This window comes from Triticum urartu, chromosome 4A (assembly GCF_056163025.1).
Source record: "Triticum urartu cultivar PI428250 chromosome 4A, HENAU_Tu73, whole genome shotgun sequence".
NCBI classification, from domain to species: Eukaryota; Viridiplantae; Streptophyta; class Magnoliopsida; order Poales; family Poaceae; genus Triticum; species Triticum urartu.
In genome coordinates this window covers 23,297,132-23,313,830 of record NC_141876.1, presented here as the reverse complement: position 1 = coordinate 23,313,830, position 16,699 = coordinate 23,297,132, and the positions used below count along the sequence as shown (strand labels likewise).

Sequence of the window (16,699 nt, the reverse complement as noted above, 5' to 3'; positions counted from 1 at the left end):
CGTCGCATGATGGCTCTTGGCGAGGCGCTGAGCTGACATGGAAACAGTGACGACCACGAGGCGGTGCCGCCGCGACTGCGCCAGTGCGCGCGCTGACACGGTGCCGCGGCGCGGTGGCCGGACCGGACGGACGGCAAGCAATGCCACCGCCACGACCACCACGTGGTATTTCTTTTGGCCGGCCCGACATATGCTGCAGGTACATACCAGTATGTAGGTAGGGTACCCACCGGCCCACAGCCCACTAGCTTTCTTTGATTTGTACTGCTACTACGTGCTGTACCATCCATCGGCGCGGCGCCGTCCAGCTCCAGTTTGTGACAGCGGGAAGCGACCGGGTGAAGGCAGGCCGACGCCGGCGACGTGGCTCGCGTAAATGCATCCTGCGCCCGCGCATGCAGACGAGCTCTGGTCCGTCTGGTGCACGCGCGAGGCCAACTCCAGCGCACGACGCCAACGACCGTCTTACCCTGATTCGATTCACTTGGGTAGGGTAATGAGACCATGTCCGGACCTATTCTGCAATTCGATGGCTGTGTCGAGCACGTGACAGCATCCTTTGACCTCATCCTGTCCGCTTTCATTTTCAAACAACTTCCGAAAAACTACACCCTAGTTCAGCTCAGCGGCCCTAAATCACGCCGGCAACAGAGCCAGCAACATACACGTCCTCGCCGGCAACACAGCCAGCCTCCAAAATGAATGTGTTTCTCGCCGGCACACAACCAGCGGCCGACACCCATGCCAACCTCCAAAAAAGAACGGCCACGACCGATCAGACAACCTAGTTTAGGCCGTCGGCGTCGAACATCTCCTTTTGCCTGGCCTCGAACCAGCTCCTCGTCTTCTCGCTCATATTGGTCAACTCCACGCTCATGATCGCAAGGGCCACCTCCCTTGATTTGGTTGCGGCATTGGTGGCCTCGATGTTGAGCTGCCTCTGCCTGGTCGTGACATTGGCGCCCTTGATGTCGAGCTGACTTTGTCGGGACGCCTCCTCCATGTCGATCTTCCTCTTCTTGGCCGCCTCCTTCATCTCACCCTTCTTCCTTTGAAACTCTAGGTATTGCTTCATTTGCTCGTCCTTGCTTTGTCGCTTCTTCTCGTCCCTCACATCCTTTTGAGACATCATGCCATGCAAAGCCTCATGCAAGGCCATAGATGAGGCATCACGTATGTCGTCCACCTTGGAGTTAGTCTTGCCCCTCGGCCTCTTCAACGCCTCGCCATCTCTACCTCCGGCCAACGCGACCATCTTCTTGCCTCTCTTTCTTTGAAAATCATGGTATTGATCCTTGAACTTAGGGCAATTGTTGATGATCGCCCAATAATGCGTAAGAGTGAATGGCTTGTCATTGTGCCGGGCCTTGAATGCTTCCAAAGATTGAAATGCCTACACGACATGATCAACAACAATTGACATGCAAACATGTACAAGGCCAAAGTCTCGTGGCCGTAGCAACGAAAGAACTTGGATGAGGAGAGCATACCATGTCCCCAATGCCGAGAACACTCATGGGCCGTGCTTCAACGCACTCAAGTGCGGCACAATACTTGTTGCACTATTGTTGGATGAACAACCACCTCTTTTGAATCGAGGTGATGCCACGGTCGCTCGTAATTTGGTAGGGCTCAAACATCTTTCTTTCATGGAATGTTTTATAGACACTCGTCTAAAAAACAAGGCCCTTTTGTTGCGCGCTGGTCCTCGGATCTTGGCTAATCTCCATCCAACATTGGCAAATCAACATGTCCTTGTCTTGTGAATATGTACCCGTGCGAATGCTCTTCCTCCTCTTTTGTGCTTCCGCTCTTTGGGTGAGCTCGTCGATGAACAATGGCTCGCCCCCAATATCAATGTCATTGCCTTCTTCTTCATCACCATCACCTTCGCAATAGATGTCATCGTCTTCATGCCACGAGTCACCATGGTCGTGGGCCTCTTCATCGGCAACGTACTGGGCGCGGCCATCCTGACTTTGGGTCTCCTCGGGATCGTAGGCACCGCCATGCCGACCCTCGTAGATCACATCCTCCATGAACTGATTGTAGAAGGGGTCATTGACCGTTGGCGTTGGTGTTGGCATTATGTCGAACAGTACGCGGGGGGACGACATGGTGCCCGTAAACGATGGTCGTGGTTGCTTTCTTTGCATCTCGACGGACGGCCGGCCGCCGCTACTGGACCCCGGCGTGACGTTGAGGTCGATGACGCCCGAGGGGCGCGGTGTGGACGGCGTGATCACGCCAACGTCCGACGACCCCGAAAAACGGGTCTGGCCGTCGTGCCTTGGCGGGGGAAAGCCGGGCGACATAGGCGTGGTCCGCGACGTCGGCGACTGACAGTGGGGAGGCCTGGCGCCCGACGAGTTTGTGCTCGCCGGGCCGATGGCCGATGTAGAGAAACCCGCCGGACGTCAAATGCCAAGCATGAGGAGGGTGTGCGCTTTGTTGACGATGGCCTCCTTCTCCTCGACCTCGGCCTTGCGCCGCGCGGCCTCCATCACATCGCGCTCGGCAGCGAACTTGGCCGCGGCGGTCTTGCCCTTGACGGCCGCCCTCTGGTTTCTCCTCTTCGCCGATTCCGCGTCCAACTTGGCGAGCTCCTCCGACGTGCATTCCGACCGTGGCTTCCTTGCACCCTTGGCCTTCTTCTTCTTCACCTTTCCGGGCGGGTCGACGGCCAGGCCGCGCGGAATTCGGCTGGGCGTCGGCCATGAACGGGGGAGGGTAGGTGGGGGGGGGGGGGCCTGGGAGGGTTTGAGGGAAAATGGCGCCAATTGGGGCGCGGGGGGTTTGCTTTGTGGCACCGACGAGCGGGCCAGTGGAGGACAAGAGTGTACGTCCGGCCCGTCCGCGCGCTGTCCATTTCACCCCCAAAACGACGCAAACTTGAGCCGGGATGGTTCGAAAGCGGACAGAAAACGAACAAAGATCTGTTCGCGCTCACGCGCTGGGCCGTCTGGTTTATCCGTTCTGCACCAGACGAACGCACCCACAGGATGGGTCACGCGCTGGAGTTGGCCTGACGTGCACATTTTGGCGCGACAGCGGACGCAGCAAACCGAGCGAGTGCGTTTTCGGTGGTGGACCACTCGGCATACGCGTGGCCGGCCCGTCTCCCGGGGCTCCCTGACCATCGCCTCCTGCGTACGCCGCTTGTGTGGTACTAGGCGAGTAATGGCGAACACAGAGCCACAGAGGGGAGAGCTGAGCAGCGCAGCCATGACCGTGATATGGGTCACGGCTTGCTGGCCACTGCACCGAGGGGGAGAGAAGCGGACGTATGTACCTGAGCATAGATAGCATTATTCGTTCATGTGCCCTTGCACTTGGATTACTACAAAAGATAATGCATGTGCTGCTGCATCTGCATCTGCATCTGCAAAGTGGAAAGCACCAACTCTTTCCACCAGATGGGGCTCGTCCGTCTAAAAAATCGTGCTTGGACAGTCCATAAGGTGCTGTGGGCTCGTGCGATGGGTTCACTCGTGTACGTACTAGCACAAAACATAATAATCAACCCATATTGGAGCACAGACAAGAGAACTGTGCCCACAAGCCACAACCAGCACCAGCGGGATGACTCCTGCGGTTGGTTTGATCACAACAATACCTCAAACGCCGACGGATCATCATCAAACGCGGCTAGGGAAGATGCTTCCTGCACCCAACAACATACAGCTAAATACCTTCAATTCTAACATCAGTCAGTGAGTCCTGCCATGGCATTGTTTGCATCAACTTCCTCCTAACACCCGGGCACCAAGAATGCCCACCCCACTACCAAAACAACGCCTCCCTCTCCCTGCGACCCCAACTCATCATCATGCAGGTGCTATTTACATACAGATTACAACAGACGCTGTCACCTAAATTCAGGAACAAACAGACAAAAGGGAGACTAAAGCACCACCTGCCTAGTTCCTCATCTAACAGGAAGAAGAATCCTACCAAGGAAACCTCGTGTCACAAACGGTCAGCCCGATTACCGGTTGTTCTAGGAACAAACAAAATAAGCCGAAGAGGAGGGCATACATACACCAACGACGACCTCAGCACGACACATACATGGAATTCCTCAATGAAGTGCTGAACTTCCGTGACAACACAATGAGCCATAAAAATCGGTGACGGTCAGCCGCGAATCTTGTCCAACACCTGCAGTGCCTCAGTAGCTGTCTATCGAACCGTTGGAATTGATGTTTGATCTCAAGGAGAAGATGGCGCACGCTGAGCTGTAACATGGGCGCCACACCTCGACATGCCGTCAACGCTATGCTGTGTTACGTTCTAGTGCTTTGACTGCTTTGATCCTCCGCACACTTTGCAATCACGTCTCGAAGCTCGGAGCAAAGTCTGGCAACCTGCAGTGCCTCAGTAGCTGTCTATCGAACCGTTGGAATTGATGTTTGATCTCAAGGAGAAGATGGCGCACGCTGAGCTGTAACATGGGCGCCACACCTCGACATGCCGTCAACGCTATGCTGTGTTACGTTCTAGTGCTTTGACTGCTTTGATCCTCCTCACACTTTGCAATCACGTCTCGAAGCTCGGAGCAAAGTCTGGCAACCTCGGGATTGTCCCAGTGTGGTCTGAGCTGGTCCATCAGCATGCTGCACGGATCAGGATCAGGGTTGATGGGAGGCAAATCCCGTGGCACGAGAGGGACAAGAAACGGGTGCTGAAGCAACTGAGGTATTCTCCACCGTTCGTCTCGGTCCCAGGCCAGGCACCTTTGCATGAGGTCAATAAGCCATGGGTTGTCGACCGGTTCATAACTGATCTTGTGGTTCCTATCGGTAACAGCTTTGAATTTGGTCCAGAAAGTCGTGTAGTCTGCAAATGGTGTCTTACCATACACCATCTGATAAAGAATACATCCAAGAGACCAGATATCAGTTGGCCGACCACACTTGAAAACGTTACCACTTGAATCTTGCTCATTACATAGCAATGCTTCAGGTGACATGTAGTTAAGTGTTCCTACCTGCGCTTTACAGGGAGAGATCAAAGATTAGCATGCCAGATACAACAAAACTTGATGTGATTGGTCAGTAATATTCTTAGTAATACAACAAGTATATGCAATGGCAGAAATAAACGAGCAAAAGCAAGTTGCATCCCATGGTACCTGAGAATCACGCTGAATGTTTGTCGTATCATTCATTATAGCTTTGGCAATGCCAAAGTCTATTAGCTTCAGTGATCCCTTCACAAGCATAAAATTTGCAGGCTTCAGATCGGAATGCACTATCCGTTCCTCATGTATTGTATTGACTGCTTCAAGCATTTGCTGAATCACAAAACAAGGTAAATTTGAGAAGGCGCTAGGATTTTTGAAATTCAGAATGAAATAACCACTTATCTGAAAATATTCATCATTAATAATGCAGGCACAGGTTCTAGCAACCGACGTCCCCAAAATGCAAGGAGTATTTTGATTAATTAGGAGAAGGTTTGGGCCAACAAAGACATGTGGTTTATGTGACATAAAATTGATGTTATTAGAAATGATTGCATTTCTATATATCACACACACAACCACACACTAATCAATTAATTATTGGTCAAAGCCTTGTCTCAATGAATCACTACACATTACATGTTGGGACGGAGCAAGTATATGTTTAACAGAGCCAAATAAACACATGCATGCTTAAAATTTTGCACATGCCAATATTACGCAATACTCCCTCCTTCCCATTTTGTTAGGCGCATTAGATTTTCATGCAATCCCAATATGTAAGGCAAATGCAGCCAATCTCCTCTCTTGAGTAGTTATTGAGGATCGCTAATTTCATGGAGGTAGTCAAAAGAGATCGTGCATGCATCCTTCCTTTTTTCCTGAGCCGTGATTGCCTCCCTCTACGATGGTTCAACTAGCGATTAATTGGTGCGCTAATCTTCGTGCTAATACTAATACGCCTAATAATATGGGAAGGAGGAAGTATATCATAGTCGACTACATTACTTCCAGCTCTATCAGTATAAAATATTAACCTACATTGCACATAAGATGTATTGGGGCTTAGTACAAACTTTAAAAGCACAGTAACTCAATAGAATGTGTGAACATTAACCTAAGCAGGACACATACAAATGAACAATGGAAAATTGTGTAGCAGTTGGGAAGAGGCAATGCAATTAAAAAACTGGAACAATATTTCTGAGATAAATTGATAAAATACTCTAAAATAAGTTAACAAGATTTGGTTCACCGAGTAAACTGCAACAACTTTTTAATGTTGATTTGAAGATTGGGAAGAAAAGCTTGCATCAAAGGTATCCACCTACATTCTAGTTCATAGTTAAGCTAATTGTCCTCTACTCAAGCCTTATGCTATTACTTAAATCGAATTAAATAAAGGTTACCTGCCAATAAAACCGCAGCCAATTTTCATCTATTTTCATATTTGAGTTGTTCCTCTCCTTCCACTTCTGAGCAACCATATGTGCTAAATCAATTTCGCCAAACTCAAGGACCATGTAAATGTATTGATCATCCTTAATTTTTCCATCCCGAGGTGAGATAGGGCCTTCTTTAAGTAAATTTTTATCAGTGACCTGGTACATGCCAAAAGCCTTAGGCAGATTAGATAATATTTCCAATATACAGTGAAAGTATCCTGTGCACAGTGCTGCTGCTAAATACTACTCCCTCTGTAAACTAATATAGAATGCGTGAACATTAACCCCTGGCAGTGAAGTTTAAAAATATCAAGCAATGGAAATTTCAAACGACATGATTTTGTTATGCATTCACCTGAAGGGCAAAAGTTACGAGAGAAGTTCTAGACAATACAAGGAGCAGAGGGAACAAGAAGCTTCGAGTTCAAAGACAATAGAAGTTAATTTTCTGTACGGCATAATAAATAAACTAAAATATCATAGCATCCCTCTGCATTTAATAAAATACTCCGAGAACACAGAAAATGAGTCCGATAACTCAATAGAGATGCTGTGTACAAGTATCAAGTTATATGCAGCCCAAAACTAGTAGAGATAAGGTTAATACCAGTACCTCGTAATCAATTAGCTGTATGATGTTACTCTTTCCTTTCAGCTTATTTAGGTAACCGATTTCTTGGCAAAAGCCATATGCCGTCGGGTAGTCACGACCTTTAAGCTTTATCTTTTTCAGGGCGTATATTGCACGTTCCATTGATATAACTTTGTGAACTTCACTGCTGCCACCAGAACCTATTTTACCAAGTTTCTGATAAAGTTTCCCGTTCACCTTAAAGAAATGTTCAGGATCATAACCCTTTTTTCGGCGCTCCTTCTGATCCCTGTTTGCTTGCGAAGTACCCCCATCCTTGGCAGACGTAGATTGTTCATTAGCAGATAACCCTTGGCCTTGGGATGGCAAACCTCCATTGCCAGGGGCAGCTTTGTCCGTTGTATTAGGAACCTGATGGTTTTTAGGATTCCAATCACCAACACTTGATGGCATTGCAGCTTCTTGCTGTTTGGGAGGGACACTACCTGGTATAGCTGCAGATGATTCCACTGTACATTCAGGCATCTGCATTGGCGAAGCATATCGGCTACTCTGAGGAACTCGTGTATTTTGCCCTGAATGTAGTGATACAGCAGTAACAGAAGAACCAACGACAGAGCAACGGGTCATTGGCTCTCCATGATTCTGATTACAAGCTTCTTCAGTCCCTTTTTGAGGCAAATTTGCTGCATCATACTTGACATCCATCTCAACTGGTGCACCAGCTAGCTCAAGCTTCTGATGTTTCCCGCCTTGATCATGTGCTGCTTGAGCCACATGATAATTATCTCCTGCTGACAATGAAACAGAATGCAGATAAGACAACATACTGTCCATTCTACTGTCAGTGGTTACTCCTACATTCTCACCTGCAATGTAAACCGGTAACTAAATACAGAAACAGGTCTGCATTTAACTTTACAAAATAGCCAGAGTCAAAAAAGGAATCTTACCCTGAGAAGTTAAGTGTGAATCGCCAACTGAATAAAACTGATCTTTCTTGAAACCGACGGCCACTGATGCATTTCGAGATGTGATCCGAGATGAAGAAACATCTAACGACGACTTATTCCTGTCCACAAACACATCCATTTCATTCTTCTGCTGGTCGTTTTGACCAGCAATCTGATTATGGCCATCTGTGATAGTACTCAACATGGAAGGTGTAGTCAACATGTCGTTTTGATTTGATGCCAGTACTCCTGCACCAGCGTTAACATCCTTTTGATCAGGTGACACCTTTTGCAACCTGGAGGCCGCCAGCACGCCTCTCTGCTTCTGCATAGCCATTCCTCCAGAACTCTCTCTAACAGAAGGGCTGGTACCAGCTTTCGCCGGCCCCTCACCTCGAGGCAACAGGATACGAGTTGCACGCTGTGTTGTACCTGAGGCAAGTTCAAGTTAAAACAAGATGACAACGCATTTTAGACAAATTCGGTTGTAAACGAGCATCTTTCTCTGTAGCAGGGACAGGGAATAGAATCGGAAAGACAATTTAACTGTAATTCTTACCGGGAACAGGGCCTACCACAAAAATGTTTTTTTACCAGGACGATAACTCAGCTTTATGTTAAAATTCCACATATAACATTACAATATTTCATTTATTCCAAATATTTTCTAGTATGTGAAGAAAAGGTCTAGACTCTGTATAGACGGAATCTATCTAAAGAAAAGTCTAGCTTCCGTATAGACAGAATCTAAATGAATATAATCCATGAGAAGAAAAGGTCTAGATTCCATATAGACGGAAATCTGAGATACAAACCGCATAGGAATTTTGCAAAAAAAAAAACATCAAACTAATTTCTAGGATTTTAAAACTGAGCTCAAGTCTGAAACTTTAAAACCATTTTTTCCTGAATCAAGCTGCAGTGAATATACAATTGCATTGCGGAGCAACTGAGAGGAAATGTGATATTACAACCCTCGGATAACAAACAATATCTCGCTTCAATCTAATTTGCCACACCGATTGATAGACTTTCTAGAACGTCTTTTTGACATAGCCTTACAAAATAAGCACATCACAGCTCACCATCCGCAAACAAAAGTAGAGCTAGCACTAACAGTCAGGATCTACTTGCAGGTTCATTTCCCGTGTCCTGAAGCTACTGCGTGTTAACTTGGTTCGATTTGCAGGTGACAAACGTTGAACTAGATGCATAACCCTAGATGGAAGCAGCAACGCTTAGGCCTAGGGTGTGGCTGAGCTCACCGAGAGGCCTCTGGCGCTTGCAGGCCGCATGGATCTGGCCCAGGAAGTCGAGAGGGTCGCCCGTGACGGTGGAGGAGGAGGAGGAGCCCGAGGAGGAGGTGAGGTTGGTGTGGCCCGTGTCCCCGGCGGCGGGGAACGTGTTGCTCCTGCCGGCGGCCGCGGCGTCGTCGGGGGCCGGGGGGCGGAGGAAGTTACCCCTCCTCTCCATCGGCTGCGTCGGGGCAGGCGGTGGGGCCCAGCGGCATCTCGCCGGAGAGGCGGACCGGGTGGGGGAGAGGCCCTAGGGTTCCGGAGCTCGAGGCGGCCGCTCCGGGGGTCGCGGAGGGGGACGCTCGGAGCCGGCGGATTCCCGGCGCTGTACGCGCGCGGTGGTGCGGCGCGGGCGCGGCGGCGGCCGTGGGACGGGGAGCCGGAGCGAATCGGAGGGGTGGGGGGTGGGGGTGGGGCAGGAGGGAATGGCGACGGAGCCCCCAAATTTTGAAATGGAAGCCGAGCGAGCAGGACGACGGAGCAAAACCTTTTTTTTTTTGCCACAAATGCCGCCGCCGTGCTGGTTGGGCTAGCAGGGCCTCCTGGCCGAAGCCCAGTTTTAGTACTCGGTATGGGCTTTAATCAGTCAGGTAGCCCGTCTGGCCCGGTTAAGTCGGCCTCACTACTTCCAGCGCGGTGGGGCTCAACTGTTTCTGCTCTGATGATTTCTCAAGCGTCCGGTGAAGCAAGCGGCGGAGCGTCCCCGCGGCAAGGGATGGCGGCGTGGGCGGAGCAGCTGCAGCGCGAGCTCGCCGGCCGCGGCCTCGCCGTCGCCTCCGTTCCAGGGAAGGGCCGCGGCCTCGTCGCCTCCCGCAGCTTCTTCCCCGGTAACCCCGCCCTCCCTTCCCTCGGTCGCAGCCGTTCTTTGCCCCTATACGCTGACCTGCCCGCGAACCGCTCGGTGAAATGCCCAGATGAATGGCACACGTAGTTGTTGCCGGGATGGATGATACTGGTCCTTGAGTCGAGCTTGGCCCGCTGGTTTATGTATAATCAAGCTCATGTGGTGGGATTCTCCGGCGGTTTTGCAGGGGAGGTCATTATTTGCCAAGAACCCTATGCTTCTACGCCCAACAGGATTTCGGTTGGATCGAGCTGCGACCACTGCTTCGCCTCCGGCAACCTGAGGAAGTGCTCGGTTTGTCGAGTAGCTTGGTACTGTGGGAGCGTGTGCCAGGTGCTGACTCTGCCCTTCAATTGTTTCACGTTGTTGATGGACAGATACATACTTCTGTGGCCATGCGTAAATATTCTTTGTACTGATTGTTATGCGTTCAGTGATGTCACTTCTTTCAGTGAAATTTTGTTACGCAGAAAGAAGAATGGAAGCTGCATCAACTTGAGTGTCAAGCCATCTCAGCGCTGACAGAGGAAAGGAAGAAGATGCTTACTCCTACAATCCGTTTGATGGTGAAGCTTATACTAAGAAGAAAACTGCAAAGCGAGAAGGTATTGGGCTGGTTTGGTCTATTCCTGACAAAAACTTTCTGTACAGTACCTCTGTATTTTCAGTGCATCAGTGTTAGCTGCATCCTGTTAGCTTGATACTACTTGTATTTCCAGGCCATTCCATCTTCAGCAACAGATAACTACGATCTAGTGGATGCGTTGGAGTCCCGTATCCTGCCCACTTGACACATTGATTCATGATAAATTATAAAGATTATGCTTTGTGAGTGTTGGATTGACTTCGCATGAATAGACATCTCGAAGGTTGATGATAATCAATTGGTCCTCTATGCTCAGATGGCCAATCTTGTGCAGCTGATTCTCCCTTCAATTGAACTTGATCTTAAGGAAATTGCACATACTTTTTCTAAGGTAATGCCCAATTGCCCATAATATGTTTTTGTCCTTAGGATCTTAAATGTTTTAACTGCTATGGTAGACAGAGATTCAAATTAATTATGCGATGCATTATGCTGATGAAAACAGCTGGTTTCAGGTGTTATTGTGAGTGTTTGATGCCTTTGTGTTTCTCTACTCTGATAGCTTTTTAATTTCTGAACGTTGAGATCGAGTGTTTGGTCTGAACCCCTCAGAGATGTCCTAGAACTTGCTAATCCTGACAGATCTCGAAAAGGGTGGTGGCACTAGAACCAAATCTACATGCACATCAAAACTTTCTATCTTAGCCAAGCTAGCACCTCTGCCCCGCCTTTTCCTCCCTTGTTAAGTCCTAATTTCCTGATATCTCAAGTAACCAAGGACTCATATGGTCTTGTTTGAGTAGAGTAAAATCAGGTCTATATACTTCCTGTGTAGATAAACCAGCATGCTACTGGAGAAAAGACGTGTGTTCTCCAAATATTGTGAAATGAGCCCTTTTTGTAAATCGAAAAGCACACTTTACAGTTAAAAAAAATGTAGTTCTTTACGCAAGTACATATACATTCTTACTAACCTGTAAAATTTGATAATATGTTTATTTAAGGGCTACACAAAAAAAGAAATGTATGTGGATCTATAATAGACGCTGTTCGGTATTATAGATCCACATATTTGTTGTTTCTGCACCCCACAAATGAAAACAGTTATTATCGTTTTTTTACATCATGTAGAACACATCTATAGGTACACGTGGAATTGTTTTCAATTTTTTATGAAACTTTGAAATATGATTTTTAAAAAAAAAAAATTGGACACAGGGGACCTGGGAGCTAAAACACCTCTCTCATGTTGTCGTAATACTTATTCTACCCCAGTTATACAATTTGCTGTGTTCTTCGGTCATTGCTATCAATAGTTTGGATCATTTTCCAATGAAGAGTATAGAAACACAAGGGCATCAAACACTCAATATTTTGAACTTGATCTGAAGGAAATTGCACATACTTTTTCTAAGGTAATGCCCAATGTTCTGATAGCAAAGCACTAAATTAAAGTGTGTCTCCGCCTAGACCATGGCCATGTTGAGATCGAGTGAATGCTCGGATGGTAGCTATGCCTCACAAGGTGTGGACTCCGACCTTTCGTTGTCGCATTTCTAGGTGCCTGACTCTTCTTTATTATAAGGACACTGAGGGGCATCTTCCCCTTGAATGATTGGAGTTTGTTTTAGAGCATAGTCATTTTCTGTAATTCTAGTCCTTTGTGTAAACAGAAGTTGGCATTGTGTATTGTCACGTGCTTGAGATCTTAGCTGTAATTGGAAGCCTTAGACCCAACCCCCTGGGCTTGGGCAGTGCCGTGATTGCAGTGCAGCCGACCCAAGTACAGGTGTGCAACTGTGGGAAGGGCTGGGTTCGGAGACAAATCTCCCTTTTCTTGTTAATTATTTCTTGCTTGATAATAAAACTGTGCCCAAGTCCTTTTAAAGACTGGCCCTAACAAAGTGATATAATCAAACCTCAAATGTAACTGGAAGTAAATATATTAACTTGGAAGGAAGCAAATAAAAGATAGCTCTATGTCGGCCTGCAACATCCACCTGGCTTTCCCATCACCTGCAGTTTTGTTTCCTGTCCCTACCGACAGTAACTGATCAACTTACTGTCGGAGCTCTAGCCTTGTCGTGCCGGTGGTAGTGGTAGCACCACATGATACCTTATGATACATAACTTATTTATGAAATAAGTGTGATTGGTTTATTGTCTTCTACATGTGTGCAGTTCGCCTGCAATGCTCATACCATATGTGATCCTGAACTGAGGCCCCTTGGGACTGGACTGTTTCCTGCTATATCAATTATTAACCACAGGTAGTATCTGAGCTTTTGTTCACCTGTTTAGCATTTCTCTCAGATTTGATCATTTGTTAAATCATTGTATTTGTATTTACCCTTTTTTGGTATAAAGTTGTGTACCAAATGCAGTTTTGCTATTTGAGGGTCGGACTGCATATGTACGCGCGTTGCAACCCTTGAGTAGCAATACTGAGGTAAGGAATCTATTTTTTGGTCTTCTGCCTTCGTCATTCATTTGTTAATATGCATGCTATGCTTTCTTTTTCTTTACATTTCCTCTCATTCTGGAGAATGTTGGATGAATATGCTTTGTCAGGTATCAATAAGTTACATCGAAACTGCAGCAACCACTTTGAAGAGACACAATGATCTCAAGCAGTACTTCTTCACCTGCACATGTACCCGATGTATTAAGGTTTTCCATTCTGGTTCCCCGCTTTTTTATTTTCCCCAGGAAATTAACATCTGACGGGGGCATATAATATGCACTAGCACCTTTGAGGTTCTGCTAGTGTACTAGGCCACTAACAAACACATTTATAACATGTGAAAAATACAGAAAAAAAATCATGACATATATATGATATATATGTACCTTGCTACAAAATTTCAAGTCAGAGCTCTGTTACATTTTCGTCAATGTTACAGGATTCTGAGGAAGATGCTCTCCTGGAGGGATACAGATGCAAGGACCAAAAGTGTGATGGCTTTCTGCTGCCTGACTCGGGTTGGTTGGAAATTAGGAAAATAATAAATGAAGAGATGCAACAAAGAAAATACTAAACCATAAGCAATTGTTCTTTATCTTACATTCTATCTCTATTCAACATCTCCAGGAAAGAAGGCTTATGCATGCCAGAAATGTAGCATTTCTAGAGATGAAGAAGAGGTAAAGAAGGTGTCAAGTGAAATATTACTGTTGTCTGACAAAGCTTCTTCGTTTCTTTCATCTGGAAGTATCCTTCGCTATCATTTTTTTCTGAAATAAATATATCTAATAAGCTTATGTTTTGTATTTCACAAAATTTGCTACCTTAATAAGCAATATAGATAATAGTGAAGCAGGTTCAGTGTACAAGATCATTGAGCAGTTAGAACAGCAGCATTACCATTCTTTCTCGATCACTTTGCTTCACACACGTGAAACACTCCTGAAGGTATATTTCTAGCTTGTGTAGGAAAAACAACTATTTAAGGATGCACAACACATTTACTAGAATGACTGTATGAGTAACTACTGCCACTCACCCATGCAACTTCACTAGGTCTACTATCTTACCAGGCATACCATTGCTGCAGATATATATGGAGTTGCAAGATTGGCAGACTGCATTGATGTATTGCAGAATGACTATTCCAGTTTATGAAAGTAAGTCAACCTTGATCCTATTGTATTTAACTGGGAATATCTTATGCTATACAATTATATAATATATATTTTACACCATTGTGGTTCTGAATTAAAGGGTTTGAATTCTATCAAATCATATTCTAACGTCCGAGGTTAACTTCAGGAAAAACTTTGCATGTTTGTGAGAAAATTGTCTCAGTCTCATGCCAGGAAGTGCATTCCATCTGTTATCCCTATTCCTGTTTGATCTTGTTTTTTGGGCCTCTCTTTTTTTGTCTTAAAGTTTGATAGGCAGCAACCTGTAGGGTTAACCCACAAAGAAAGATACAGTGAAGAGTGAACTTAGGATGATCTGTTTTTGTCTCGTAAAGAAACAATTCATAGGTTGAAACCTGCTATTATGCTTCTTTTCATTGAAATCCCAAAACTACACTTATTGATAGCACTTGCTAAAAATATCATCTTGAATAGTGCGCGATAAAGTTATCAGTGAACAAAAAGTGAGAACCCTGCAGTGATCATGATCAGTACAATAAGTATCTATAATGCCGGGACTGCTGCAGCATGATAACATTGATATTTTTTGCCACAACCCACAGGCCACATAGTAGCTGGTAGAACATTATATCAGCAAGGAAGGGCAAGGGCAAAAGTTTATATATGATCTTAACAGTTTGAAAGGACATTTGCAAGCGATACAATAAAAGCTGCTGTTTCTTTTCATTGAAAAGAATGTTTTCTCAATTTTTCATTGCTCTTCCTTATGTTAGCTCACTGTTTATGGCAAAACTCTATGTTCGCTAATGCTGTTGCACTTTCATCAGGAGTTTACCCACCTTTTCATCCAATGGTCGGACTGCAATTCTATACTTGCGGAAAGCTCGAATGGTACGGATACTTTTACCTATCCACACACTTCCATGCATGTGTCATCCATGATGTGATAGCTTTCCCTGCCAGGATATGCCTTGTCTGTTAATCATTTGTGCGATTATCTGATGCTAACTTTGGCACTGTTAGGATATGGACATGCCCTTCCATAGCACATTTTGACACAAGGTTTTAAGTTGTGATTGTCTTTCATATACTCCCCCCACTTCTAAATATAAGCCTTTTTATTTGCTGCTATATAAGCCTTTTTAGAGATTTCAATACGGACTACATACGGATGTATATAGACGTATTTTAGAGTGTAGATTCACTCATTTTGCTACATATGTAGTCCATATTGGAATCTCTAAAAGGGCTTATATTTAGGAACGGAGGGAGTAGTAATTAAAATTCGCAAGTAGTCCCTATGTTTGTCTTCTGTCTAACACTGGCTCTCTGTTTTCTTCTTTCCTGACTGTTCCTTCTTTGCACCGCTGAACAGTGCTAACTAAAAGCTCCCCCATGCCATAGGTTGCTTGAGTACACGGAGGACGCTCTGAAATCATTAACTAGGGCAGCAGATGTACTTCGGATAACACACGGCACACAATCCCAGTTCATGAAAGAGCTATTTGGTAAGCTGGAGGAGGCGAGGGCTGAAGTTTCATTTAGGCTATCGTCTGGAGACGAGCAAATTTCATGAGAAGACGCAACTCACCGTGATGACAAATAGGGATTGTCGATCATGCCTGAAGATAATACAGAGGATGCTGTGGTCACGATGAGATTGAAATCTGAGGTTTCGTCGAGGGAGGGCGATGGGGACAAGGGTGGTTAAACGGATCGCATAGACACGCTCTACAAACAGCATGCCTTTGTCTGATGTAACGTTGATGATGTGTTGAGTTTAATGATGTAGCATTATTAGTTCCGTGGTTTCTTCTTTGGGCATTTCTCCTATCCAGAAGCTTGACTTTTTGTCCATAAGACCATAACTAAATCCGTCACATGGAGATTGCCTCATCAATCATCTTGCTAAAACAAGGTGGAGTAGTATGGGGGGAAAGACTCTAGGAGTTGCAATCGAAATGCATTTACTGAACTTCAACAGCGAAGAAGAATTATGACCAAGCGGCAAATGAATATACGTTTCATCGTCGTCTACACATGTGATTTTTGTCGGTTCAACCGCGCTATCTGCTATAGGGGCTAAGCTCAAACATTACTATTTACACGTCCTGTGTTGCCTCAGGATGGGAAAAAGGAACATTTTGGATAGTTGGCACCTGATTCTTCGTAGCGGTAGAGACTAGCATTTAGCTAGTATTATTACAATGGAACTCGGACCATCTTCAGCACAAACAAATTCGGAATTACCTTACATACGATCTTTTCTCATCCGATTTTGTACGACAAGAGAGAAGCCTGGTTCAATCTGATGTGGCCCATGAGCCCAGATCAGTCTTATGGTACACAACTTCCGATGAATGTCATCGTACGTGTAGCAACACTCAAAAAAAAAATTCCCCTTGTAGCCTCTTG

General features: G+C 46.0%; 2 protein-coding genes across 4 annotated transcripts; one reads left to right on the top strand and one right to left on the bottom strand.

The window, feature by feature from the left end:
* Window positions 1-3,679: 3,679 nt before the first annotated feature.
* On the bottom strand, window positions 3,680-9,676 carry PPK1 (putative protein kinase 1). 3 transcript variants are annotated; one of them, XM_048713323.2, is made up of 6 exons: window positions 9,222-9,676; window positions 7,957-8,388; window positions 7,025-7,872; window positions 6,376-6,567; window positions 5,135-5,296; window positions 3,680-4,990 (listed from the first exon to the last, which is right to left on the bottom strand). In XM_048713323.2, exons 1-6 carry the CDS (start codon window positions 9,427-9,429, stop codon window positions 4,493-4,495), a joined length of 2,340 nt encoding a protein of 779 aa, XP_048569280.2. In that variant the 5' UTR covers window positions 9,430-9,676; the 3' UTR covers window positions 3,680-4,492. The 3 variants fall into 3 exon arrangements, with proteins under 3 accessions (XP_048569280.2, XP_048569281.2, XP_048569282.2); XM_048713324.2 differs by having other exon boundaries at window positions 7,025-7,797; XM_048713325.2 differs by having other exon boundaries at window positions 7,025-7,794.
* Window positions 9,677-9,887: 211 nt separating this feature from the next.
* On the top strand, window positions 9,888-16,088 carry SDG37 (SET domain group 37). The gene is made up of 14 exons (XM_048713326.2): window positions 9,888-10,078; window positions 10,283-10,428; window positions 10,566-10,700; window positions 10,815-10,869; window positions 10,954-11,072; window positions 12,863-12,951; window positions 13,049-13,130; window positions 13,253-13,351; window positions 13,585-13,663; window positions 13,773-13,892; window positions 13,987-14,093; window positions 14,236-14,305; window positions 15,112-15,175; window positions 15,689-16,088. The coding sequence occupies exons 1-14, from the start codon at window positions 9,913-9,915 to the stop codon at window positions 15,858-15,860; spliced, it is 1,503 nt and encodes a 500-aa protein (XP_048569283.2). The 5' UTR covers window positions 9,888-9,912; the 3' UTR covers window positions 15,861-16,088.
* Window positions 16,089-16,699: the final 611 nt, after the last annotated feature.

What these genes read in the sequence shown, in the direction of transcription:
- PPK1 (XM_048713323.2), bottom strand. Translation starts at nt 9,429, where the DNA reads ATGGAGAGGAGGGGTAACTTCCTCCGCCCCCCGGCCCCCGACGACGCC. An exon ending in CAAGCGCCAGAGGCCTCTCG is followed by an intron (nt 8,389 to 9,221) that starts GTGAGCTCAGCC and finishes AACTTGCCTCAG; the next exon opens with GTACAACACAGCGTGCAACT. An exon ending in GGCTGCGGTTTTATTGGCAG is followed by an intron (nt 5,297 to 6,375) that starts GTAACCTTTATT and finishes TTTGTGATTCAG; the next exon opens with CAAATGCTTGAAGCAGTCAA.
- SDG37 (XM_048713326.2), top strand. Translation starts at nt 9,913, where the DNA reads ATGATTTCTCAAGCGTCCGGTGAAGCAAGCGGCGGAGCGTCCCCGCGG. An exon ending in AGTGGATGCGTTGGAGTCCC is followed by an intron (nt 10,870 to 10,953) that starts GTATCCTGCCCA and finishes TCGCATGAATAG; the next exon opens with ACATCTCGAAGGTTGATGAT. An exon ending in TTCGTTTCTTTCATCTGGAA is followed by an intron (nt 13,893 to 13,986) that starts GTATCCTTCGCT and finishes TAAGCAATATAG; the next exon opens with ATAATAGTGAAGCAGGTTCA.